Source organism: Hevea brasiliensis, chromosome 1, assembly GCF_030052815.1.
Source record: "Hevea brasiliensis isolate MT/VB/25A 57/8 chromosome 1, ASM3005281v1, whole genome shotgun sequence".
Lineage (NCBI taxonomy): Eukaryota > Viridiplantae > Streptophyta > Magnoliopsida > Malpighiales > Euphorbiaceae > Hevea > Hevea brasiliensis.
This window is the reverse complement of record NC_079493.1, coordinates 113,349,228-113,361,022: the sequence shown is the minus strand read 5'-3', so window position 1 is coordinate 113,361,022 and position 11,795 is coordinate 113,349,228. Positions and strand designations below refer to the sequence as shown.

The 11,795-nt window shown below is 32.9% G+C and overlaps 2 protein-coding genes across 2 annotated transcripts; both read left to right on the top strand.

Annotated features, from left to right (window-relative positions):
* Positions 1 to 891: 891 nt before the first annotated feature.
* Positions 892 to 3,961, top strand: LOC131183324 (probable disease resistance protein At1g12290). Its single transcript, XM_058154077.1, has one exon. It carries the CDS (start codon positions 892 to 894, stop codon positions 3,934 to 3,936), a length of 3,045 nt encoding a protein of 1,014 aa, XP_058010060.1. The 3' UTR covers positions 3,937 to 3,961.
* Positions 3,962 to 9,721: 5,760 nt separating this feature from the next.
* LOC131183321 (probable disease resistance protein At5g63020) lies at positions 9,722 to 11,793 on the top strand. Its single transcript, XM_058154072.1, has 2 exons — positions 9,722 to 11,624; positions 11,750 to 11,793. The coding sequence occupies exons 1-2, from the start codon at positions 9,965 to 9,967 to the stop codon at positions 11,791 to 11,793; spliced, it is 1,704 nt and encodes a 567-aa protein (XP_058010055.1). The 5' UTR covers positions 9,722 to 9,964.
* The last annotated feature ends 2 nt before the right edge of the window (positions 11,794 to 11,795 follow it).

The window sequence follows — 11,795 nt, the reverse complement described above, 5'->3', positions numbered from 1 at the left end:
CTTCTCGTCCCAATCATGAATAACTTACTGAAGAGGCTAAAGAGAAACAGACAAAAGAGAGCACAAATTCCATGCTAAAATCACTAATAACCCAAATGAAATCTAAACAAACAAAAAGGAGAAAAAAAGAGAAAAAAACAGAGAGAGAGAGAGAGAGAGAGAGAGAGAGAGAGAGAGAGAGAGAGAGAGAGAGAGAAGAAGGGAAACTATTCTTTCTTACATGTTTTTGTGAACATGCATGTCCCTTTGCATTCTAATTCAGATTATTGAATCAAAAGGCGAAAAATCCAAGTATTTGGATTATTATAATTATAATTAGGCTTAAGATTTATCGGTTAATAATTTAGGTTAAAATTAATAAATTTAAAAAATAATGGATAAATTTGATAAAAAAAATCGTAAAGTTTATATTTTTTTTATTAGGTTTATAGTTTTCAACTAATTAGACAATCCTAACAAATTCAAATACTATTTTTAAAATAATCTCGGTTCCTTTGATAAAAAAAAAAAAAAAATCTTCTTTCCTTCCTAAATACTTTCTTTTAAGTGAAAATGTTAGGTGAAAGACGGAAAAGTAAATGAGAGAAAATTGAATTGTGAAAATTGTTAAATTTATTATTTTATTTTTATATTTAATTTTTGTATGAAAAATTTAAAGACAGCATAATAATTTAAATGAATATAAAAATTATTATTTCCTCTTTGCCTCTCAATTTTTTCCGTTCACTTTATTTTCTCTCTTCAAAAGTAATTTCATTTCCATCATTTCTCTCCGCACACTTTCTTTCCAGTCATTTTTTAAAACAAAGAGTTCATTTTCCATCCCCTACATTTCTCTCTATAACTTAGCTACCGTTCTTCTTTTACACTTTCGTCCAATTCTCATGAGTTATGGGTAACGTTCTTTCAATTAAATGCGGTGATGCCTTGAGCGTTCGTTGCTGGGATTGCATTTCTGGACAAGCTCTTTATGTATGTCAGCTTGAAGGCAATCTTCAAGAACTTGAGACTGCAAGAGATAGATTAAGAGAGTTGAGGAACGATGTGATGCGGATGGTCATCGGTGAGGGAACTCCACAAACAGTGCAGCTGGATCGAGTTGGAGGATGGCTTTCAAGGGTAGACGCTACCATTATTGAAGTTAATTCTCTCCTCAACAGAGCTACGCGAGAAAGACAGAAATTGTGTCTCGCAGGCTGTTGCTCCAAGAACTGTAAGTCCACCTACATGTTTGGGAAAAGCGTTTCCAGAAGCCTCAAACATGTGGTTGGTTTGATGAGCGAAGGTGAATTCAAAGAAGTGGTTATCAGTGCCCCTGCTGTCCAACTTCAAGCTAATCTCGAAGCTTTAAGGACTTCAAGACGAGAATTATGGGCTTCAAAGCAGGATGTGAAGCGGAAGGTTGACTTTGAGGAAGGACAACAAAAGAAGGCGCTGCAACAAGTTCTATTGTGGCTTTCGATGGCGGAAGCGATGATAACCGAAGCAGAGGAGCTCGAAAGAGATGGTCCACAACAAGTTCAGAAATTGCTAGCTGGAGATATTTCCAATTACATGTTCGTGGGAAGGGTCGCCAAAAAATTAGAAGATGTGATTGCGTTAAAAGCCAAAGGAGATTTTAAGGAAGTGGTTGAGAGGACACTTCCAGAACCAGTGGTAGTAAGAAATGTTAATCCAACAGTGGGCACTGAAAGTACCTTAGACGAGGCATGGAGCTTCATCACGGGAGATCAGGTGGGAATTTTTGGCATATACGGTATGGGGGGAGTCGGTAAAACTACTCTCCTTACTCAAATCAACAATAGATTTGCCACTATATCTAATAATTTTGATGTTTTGATTTGGGCTGTGGTTTCTAAAGATTTGAAAATTGAGAAGATTCAAGAGCAGATTTGGAAAAAAATTGGCTTTTTGGATGACCAATGGGAAAAGAAAAGCCTCCGTGAGAAAGCAGATGACATATTCCATGCATTGAGTAGAAAGAAATTTGTATTATTGTTAGATGACATATGGCAACGAGTTGACCTTGAAGAAATTGGGGTTCCTCTGCCTACAAGACAAAACAGATGCAAGATAGTATTCACAACACGCTCTTACAGAGTAGGCAGGCAAATGGAAGCTGAAAAGATGATGAAAGTGAAACCTTTGGATTGGGAAGAAGCTTGGGCATTGTTTCAGAAGAAGGTTGGGGATATTGATCTTGATATTGTTCCTCTGGCTCAAGATGTTGCTAAAGAGTGTAGAGGGTTGCCAATCGCTCTCATTACCATTGGTAGAGCCATGGCCAGTAGAATTACAAGGGAAGAATGGAAGCATGCTCTTAAGGTACTAAGAAGTTCTGCCACAAGCTTACCAGTCATGGAGGATGAGGTATTTCAAGATATGGAGGTTGAGGTATTTGTACGATTGAAATTTAGTTATGATAGTCTGAGTAGTGATAAAGTTAAATCTTGTTTCTTATATTGTTCCTTATTTCCGGAAGACTTTGAAATTCACAAACGTGGATTGGTAGATTATTGGATTTGTGAGAATTTTGGTGATCGCAATGAGTCATATTCTATAATCTGTTCACTTGTTGGGGCATGTTTATTGGAAGAGCAAGGCGAACATGTGAAAATGCATGATGTGATTCATGACATGGCTCTGTGGATAGCATGTAAATATGAAAAAGAAAAGCACAAGTTTTTTGTGGAAGCGGGTGCCCAATTAACTCAAGTATCAGAGGTTGGAACATGGGAAGGATCAAAACGGATGTCCCTGATGGCAAACTCCTTTGAAAAAATCCATGAAGTTCCTAGATGTCCTGATCTCTTGACTTTATTTCTCAGCAATAATCTTCTTTTAAGGGAGATCGGTGATGGTTTCTTTCAATTTATGGATATACTAAATGTTCTGGACCTCTCAGGCACTTGTATAAGGGAATTGCCGATGGGAATATCAAAATTGAACTCATTGCAATATCTTAATCTGTCAAGAACGCTTATAAGGCAATTGCCAGTTGAGTTGAAAATGTTGGTTAATCTGAAATATCTGAACTTGTTTGGTACCGTCAATCTAAATATGATTCCAAGGGGAGTCATATCTAGTTTATCATCATTGCAAGTTTTGGAAATGTACAAAGTAGGTATTTTTGAGGTAAAAAAAGGGGAAGATAATATATTGAGGGAAGATAATATGCTAATAGAGGAGCTACAATGTTTGGAACACTTGAATGTATTAAGCAGCACAATAACAACTGTCTCAGGTCTCCAGAGTTATGTCAACACCCTCACATTACTCAACTGTACTCGAGATCTACGCCTTCAATTGTTTCCAGGTCCACAATCTCTCAACATTTGGTGGTTAGCAAATATGAAGAATCTAGGACTTATATATATAGTTGGTCCAAGTGATTTAAGAGAGCCGTATGTTGCTGTTGTAATGGAAGAGATAGAAACACATGATGACGCAGGTGGAGGTCTAGGCAACTCAATGATCTCAAGGGAGACATGCTTTAACAGCCTTAATACATTGAAATTAAGTGGAAGGCTCAGATTGAAGGATCTGACATGGGTTATTCTAGCTCCAAGTTTGACGCATTTGTCTGTGGGCTACATCATGCATATAGAAGAGATAATAAGTGTTGAAAAGTTAGATGATGTTCAAGTTGGGGATGAAAATTTGAATCCATTTTTTAAACTAGAAGATCTCAACTTGGAAAAATTACCAAAATTGAAAAGCATTTATCCCAAAGCCTTGTCCTTTCCCTCTCTAAAACAAATCGATGTATATAAATGCCCACAGCTTAAGAAGCTGCCATTAAACTCGAGCAGCGCAAATGGAGGCAAAGTTAAGATTGAAGCAGAGGAACGATGGTGGAAAGATGTTGAATGGGAGGATGATTCTACTAAAACTACCTTTCTACCGTGCTTTGTGCCTTCTCGCCGTGGGTATTGATTTTCACATTTGCTTGGTTTCCATAGGTAATTGGTTTTTATTTTCAACTTGTTATTTCAATCTCCTTCTAATTCTTCCGACAAAAAAAAAGCCCAATTCAGTTCTTTATTTTGCCACCTTGCATATTAATATATACTCTGGCTTTATTTTAGCATGTCTGCAAAACAATTTAAGCATTTTGCATTGACATATTTTGATCATATTATTTCCTGGATCAAATGCTTGAAGGCTTTCCGGTTTTATTGTTGAGTCTGACTTCCGATGAAATTTTTTAGGTGGCAGAGGATGAGCTGGCAAACTATGGAGTGGTGGTGTTGGCCAAATGCTGCATTTAGCTTTCGAAGCTGTGTTGGTGGAGTCTGTTTTTTTTTTTTGTTTTCCCAATCTGGGTGTGTGGGTGGAGTTATTTTGTTGATATTGCGCATTCTCAAGTATCAGGACTGCAATTCTTGCGCATTTCCTATTACTGCATGTGTAGCTTTTTGAGATGTTTTCTTCAATTTTGTAACTTTCTGTCTCATCTTGAACTTGTTTTGTGTTTCATGAGTTGATTTGTTTTGCTGGAATTTGCTTTTTATAGGAGAGAACAATAAAATTTCAGGTAAATTCATCCTGCGTTTAATTAGTTGTGACTGTTAATGATAAAATTATCAATAATTCATTTTATATGATCATACAGCCATAAACATTACTACTACTGATCATGCTAGCACTTTTTTAATATCTTCAACAATCACATATAGATATACATATTATTAATAATTAAAAATTTAGTATTCATTCTTTCTATTTCAATCAATTATGGTCCAAATATAATATATTATATAAACTAGTATAATATATTTTTCATATAAATTAGTTCTTCACAAATAATAATACTAACAATAAAACTTTTAAATAAAATTTAAAATTTAAAACTATGCTAATTATTCAAGATTTAGAATCATGCTAATTAATTTTAAAATTCATAAAAATTAATACGTAACTTATTACTCATTAGAAAATAATCCAAAAATTAAAGATACTCAAAATAATCTATAAAATTTCAGAAAAATGTTGGAAAATAAAATTTTAACTTTGAAGCTTATTTTCTCTCTCTATTGTTTTGCTTAACGGAAATAAAAAACACAGTTTAGACACATTTTGACCTTCAAAGTTTAGTACAAGACATAATGCTAAGAGTTTCTGCTGTGTGAGATCTATGAAATTAGTGAAAAATTGTTTTGAAAATTATGAAGTGTTTAAAAATTAATCTAAATTCAAAATTTTATATACACCAATGTAATGATAGAAAATGATTAGTCTATTAAATGATTGCTTATTATACAACCATTCAATTCAAAATTTACATGTCACTGAAATAATGATAAGTCTTACGAATTTCATTACAAAACATATTTTTATAATTTTTAATTAGTTGAATTAATAAATTATTGAGTTCACTTTGGTGCATCTAAGAATAATCCTTCTTAAACATTGTCAAATAACACAGTTTTAAATTTTGGTTTAGGTGCTCAAAATTAGGAGTTGACAGATTAGTCATTAGGAAATAAGCTTTTAAACGACTGCGTATTATTAGATTTCTATAGAATTACTCGACATATCGAGGGTTAAAATAAATAGTTTATATATTTCTTACACTATAGCTTTAAGATTTAAATTTCTTAATTATATTTCTTATTTTTTTTTATTTTACTCTAATGATAAAAATATTAAACCTAATTTATTTAATAAATATTCATAATAGATCTAATGCAATTAGTAGATTAATTGTGAATTTTATACGATAAAAAGAACTAGAATTAAACTATCCTATTCAAAATTGACGTGTCATTAAAATAATGACAAAACATATTTTCTTAATTTTTAATTAATTGAATTAATAAATTATTGAATGCACCTTTGGAGAATCTAAGAATAATCCTTATTAAACATTGTTAAATAAGACAGCTTCAAATTTTGTTTTAGGTGCTCAAAATTAAAAAGTTGACAGATCGGTCCTTAAAAAAAAAGCCTTCAAACGACTGCGCAGTATAAAATTTCTGTAGAATTACTCAACATCTGGGGCTACAGCTCAAAGGGGTTTAAATAAATAGTTTATATATTTCTTATACTATACCTTTAAGATTTAAATTTGTTAATTACATTTCTTTTTTTTTTGTTTTACTATAATGATAAAATTATTAAACCTAATTTATATAATAAATATTCATAATAGATCTAATGAAATTAGTAGATTAATTGTGAATTTTTTACAATAAAAAGAGCTAGAATTAAACTATATACACAATTATGTTTATTAATAAATTAAAGTAATACAAGTATTGCCAATGAAAGTGTAATTTAGTTGGTTTTTCTATATCTTAATAAATATATAAAATAGGAAAATTTTGAGTTTGAATTTTTACATTTATCTCTTTTTATTAGATGAATTAACTTTATTCATGTGGTATAATTAGTAACTCTACATTTTATTTAAAAGATTAAATTAATTAGTAAATATTTTAGAAATTAAATACAAATCCTAAATTCATTAGGATTAAATTTAAAATCACAAATTAAGTACTAAATAAATTTATAACTTCAATAATATATATGTGTGTGGGCTAAACTTTAATTACAAATCTAAGCTTAAACACCAATAGAAGTAGATTACTTCTTACAGTCGGTTTTATTAGTTCAAGTGCTCCACAGACACCACTAGATAAACGCCTGCTTCCACGAGATCACATGATAAGCGACCGATCGTCGTAAATGCTTGACTTATATTCGACTCAAAAACCTCCTGATCACTTCACTCACTCAAATCAAACTCAGATTCTGAACAAACCTAATTTCAAGCACAAGAACTGAAAAATGCTGCAGACAAGGTTAGTAAGCTCTTTATTTTTCTCTGTTTATTCAGTTCATCTCAATGGTTAAATTCGTGATTCTTGTTTATGTATCAGTTTGATACTAATTATCATTTCTCTGTTGGGCGTTTGCAACAGGGTTTGGAGATTTGTGGCATGCCTATGGGTAAAAGACACGGATAAATCAATATGCTGTAGATGATTACTGCCCTGTGCCTAAAAGTATTGAAATTAAAAACCTTATATGGTTTCAACAAGAACATTGAAGAGAGGATCACCACTTGGCACGTATGGCCTTGAAGCTCATCCAGTAACTGCTCAAAAGAAGGGACTGATTGAAAAAGATGGTAGCCATCATCGAATTTGTTCAATGCATCCATCTCCAACTCTTGAAAAGGTAGATATAGTTGTTTATCCAGATGCATCATTGGGTAGAAATCATGTTCTTTTTTCTTTTAATGTTTCAACAGCTGAGTTTTCTAGAGTGGATGAAAGTAGGGGAAGTGATAGTTTTCTTGTAGAGTCCTCAATATCTGTGCATACTGATAGTTGTAGATCCTCTGTTGGTAGTTGTAGTGCTATGGGCGATGATTATCAAAATTTTCCCTTTAGGTTTTCTACACCACACAGTAACAATATAGAGGATTGCTGTATTGATGCTGAATCATCTTCTAGAGTGGATTATGCGACTGAAGGATGTCCACTTTCTTTAGATGAGCGATTGGGAGTAGAATTCTACAGGTCAGAATTATCTACATATTGTTGAGAATTTGTATGCTTCGGGGCCTTTGCGTTGGGAAGATGAAGCAACATTGACAAATCTACGTCGTACGATTCATATTTCAGATGGGGAGCATTTGATGGTGCAAAGAAATTTGTTACCTGCTAATAGTATGCTTCTTGTCAGCTGACCTGATTTAGTCTCTTTTTTCTCCTCTAATATATTTTCCTTAATTGATGTCAAGATGTTGTAAGGAATAAATGGCATGAAAGAAATGTATAATCTAGATAATTTTTGTTTATCTTTTGATTTATCAAGTTACAACAGCTTATTCGTATTTTTTAAATTTTCCTTTTAGTTTTTTTTTATTTATTTAATTGGCTGAATGTGTATTTCAATTTCAGCAAATGAATCACAATAGTTTTTTGAAGTTACTGTTTTTAATCTGTATTTGCCTATTTGGTATTTTCTACTTAATTGCTCAGTTCATTGAACTCATACTTTGAGAAGCAATCTGTCAAATAGATGTTAAACAAATTTCCAGTCATGTAAAAAGGTAATCTTTTCCAAAGTGTTAATGGTCAGAAACCCCAACAGGCTCCGTTATGCTCTGAAAATATTTTGCGGGATGAGAGAGAAATATTTATATATTTTTTCAACGTCAAAGTGAATGCCCTTTGCAAGTCCTCCAATGCGTTGTATGAGGTTAAACATTTGTGAATTGTATCGCATCTGTTGTCTTTTATATTCAAGAACTTGAATTGCCAGGAGTTGCCACATTTCTTGTTTTTTTGCTTTTGACATGATCATTCTATTAGATGTTCCATCAAACTTTTTTCATATCCTGTAATGTATAATGTCTAGCAGTATGGAGTTTAAGGTGATGAATATGCTGATGCTTCAACGTTGTCCATCGCATATCATGGCCAATATTGGAGGCTTGCTTGTTTCTAGAGGCCTCAAGATGATGAATGATTCATCGAGTTACCCTCATGCAGGGCTTAGACTTTGAGGCAACATCCGCACTTGATTTCCCACAGAAACTCGTGACTAGCTGCTCTGGCCACTGGTATGATGTTTTTTATCATTTTATTTAGAATTTTAATAGGTAGTGTGTGTGTATATATATATATATATATATATATATATATATATATATAAAAGGTGTAATAAGAGTTAAATTATAAAAATTTGAAAATATTAAAAAAATAAAAATAATTTAAATTGAACTCAATTCACTTAATGTAAAAATGAAATTTGTTTTATTTTGAAATTTAATTTGTTTGTTTTGATTTAAATACTATTAAAACTGATTTTATTAGTTTGGTTTGATTCAAACAGATCATATATAGTTTAGAAAAGAAATTGATCTACCTTTATAATTTTTGGTTTTATAATTAATTTTTTAAAAAACGTTAAAGCCAACGTAATAATTTAAATAAATAAAAAATTATTATTTCCTTTTTTTCTTTACTTTATTCCCTTTGCTTTCCAAACAAGAGAGAGAAAAAAGTAATTTCATTTCCTATGATTCTCTCCACCCTCCATTTCTCTCCTCTCCCTTTCTTCCTTGGAATAAATTATTAATTTATATCTAAGTCCTTAAAATTTAATAAAACCCGCATACTAACTGTTATTTAAAGTTTGAGTAAAGATTGAATTCGTGAATTTCAATTTTATTAAACAAATTGATCATTTCTTTCCAATTTATCGTCTTAAAAAACTATTTTATAATGGCAAAATTGCCCTTGTATGAAAGGAATCTTCTTTTACCTCTAAATATTTCACTATTAATAATTAGAATAATTTATAACTAAGTTTATAAGATTTGGTAAAATTCATATATTATTCCTTGTTTAAAATTTAGCTAATAATTGAGTCCTTAAATTTCAATTCTGTTAAATAAATTAGTTCTTCAGTTAAAAAGATAATTAATTTGCCGTTAGTGTATTGACTCTGAAAAGAAAAAAATTATTGATCCTCTTTTTATTATTACTTCAGAAAATAATTAAAAATGAAAGTTTAAAGTAATACCATTTATAATAAAAAAAAATTTTATTTCATTTTTAAACTAGCATTATTAAGGCCACTGTCTTTCCTCAAAAGCCATAGACTCCACAATGAAGCAAGGAATAAAACGATTCATGCATCGTTATCAAAAAGCCATAGAATCCATTATCATGCAAACTGCAAAGATTTAAAGGGATCAATACCATTATTCTTCATCTTTTTGCCTCTCATTTTTCACTTCACTTTATTTTCTCTCTTCACATTTCAATCAAGAGAGAGAAAAGTAATTTCATTTCCATCATTCTCTCCACTCTCAATTTCTCTCCTCTCCCTTTCTTTCTTATCATTTTTTCAAACAAAGAGTTCATTTTTCATCCCTTAGATTTCTTGTAATAACTTAGCTTCTGTTCATTTTTTTACGCTTCTGTCCAATTCTTCATAAGCTATGGGTCACGTCTTTTCAATTCAATGCGGTGATGCCTTGATCGGTCGTTGCTGGGATTGCGTTGCTGGACAAGCTCTTTATGTATGTCAGCTTGAAGACAATCTTCAAGAACTTGAGACTGCAAGAGATAAATTAAGAGAGCTGAGCAATGATGTGATGCGGAGGGTCAACAGTGAGGAAACTCCACAAACAGTGCAGCTGGATCGAGTTGGAGGATGGCTTTCAAGGGTAGACGCTACCATTACTGAAGTTAATTCTCTCCTCAACAGAGCTACGCGAGAAAGACAGAAATTGTGTCTCGCAGGCTGTTGCTCCAAGAACTGTAAGTCCACCTACATGTTTGGGAAAAGCGTTTCCAGAAGCCTCAAACATGTGGTTGGTTTGATGAGCGAAGGAGATTTTAAGGAAGTGGTTGAGAGGACACTTCCAGAACCAGTGGTAGTAGGAAATGTTAATCCAACATTGGGCACTGAAACTACCTTAGACGAGGCATGGAGCTACATCACGGGAGATGAGGTGAGAATTGTTGGCATATACGGTATGGGGGGAGTCGGTAAAACTACTCTTCTTACTAAAATCAACAACAGATTTGCCACTATATCTAATAATTTTGATGTTGTGATTTCGGCTGTGGTTTCTAAAGATTTGAAACCTGAGAAGATTCAAGAGCAGATTTGGAAAAGATTTGGCTTTTTGGATAAGAAATGGAAAAAGAAAAGCCTCCGTGAGAAAGCGGAAGACATATTTTATGTACTGAGTAGAAAGAAATTTGTATTATTATTAGATGACATATGGCGGCGAGTTGACCTTGAAGAGATTGGGGTTCCTCTACCTACTAGACAAAACAGATGCAAGATAGTATTCACAACACGCTCTTGCAGAGTAGGCGGGCAAATGGAAGCTGAAAAGATGATAAAAGTAGAACCTTTGGCTTGGGAAGAAGCTTGGGCGTTGTTTCAGAAGAAGGTTGGGGATATTGATTTTGATATTGTTCCTCTGGCTCAAGATGTTGCTAAAGAGTGTAGTGGGTTGCCAATCGCGCTCATTACCATTGGTAGAGCCATGGCCAGTAAAATTACAAAGGAAGAATGGGAGCATGCTCTTGAGGTACTTAGAAGCCCTGCCTCAAGCTTACTAGGCATGGAGGATGAGGTAATTCCAGACATGGAGGTTGAGGTATTTGTAAGATTGAAGTTTAGTTATGACGGTTTGCTTAGTGATAAAGTTAAATTTTGTTTCTTATATTGTTCCTTATTTCCGGAAGAGTTTGAAATTGAGAAAGATGACTTGGTACATTATTGGATTTATGAGAATTTTTGTGCTCGCAATGAGGCATATTCTATAATTGGCACTCTTGTTGGGGCATGTTTATTGGAAGAGAAAGGCCAACATGTGAAAATGCATGATGTGATTCGTGATATGGCTCTGTTGATAGCATGTAAATATGAAAAAGAAAAACATAAGTTTTTTGTGGAAGCGGGTGCCCAATTAACTCGAGTACCAGAGGTTGGAAAATGGGAAGTATCAAAGCGGATGTCCTTGATGGCAAACTCCTTCGAGAGAATCCAAGAAGTTCCTAGATGTCCTGATCTTTTGACTTTATTTCTCAGCGATAATCGTAATTTGAGTGGGATCAGTGATGGTTTCTTTCAGTTTATGGGTACACTAACCATTTTAGACCTATCAAGTACTAATATCAAAAAATTGCCAGTAGGAATATCAAAATTGAACTCATTGCAATATCTTAATCTGTCATGGACGTTGATAAGTCAATTGCCAATTGAGTTGAAAATGTTGGTAAAACTGAAATATTTGAACTTGGTGGGTAATT

What these genes read in the sequence shown, in the direction of transcription:
- LOC131183321 (XM_058154072.1), top strand. Translation starts at nt 9,965, where the DNA reads ATGGGTCACGTCTTTTCAATTCAATGCGGTGATGCCTTGATCGGTCGT. An exon ending in TGGTTTCTTTCAGTTTATGG is followed by an intron (nt 11,625 to 11,749) that starts GTACACTAACCA and finishes TTGCCAATTGAG; the next exon opens with TTGAAAATGTTGGTAAAACT.
- LOC131183324 (XM_058154077.1), top strand. Translation starts at nt 892, where the DNA reads ATGGGTAACGTTCTTTCAATTAAATGCGGTGATGCCTTGAGCGTTCGT.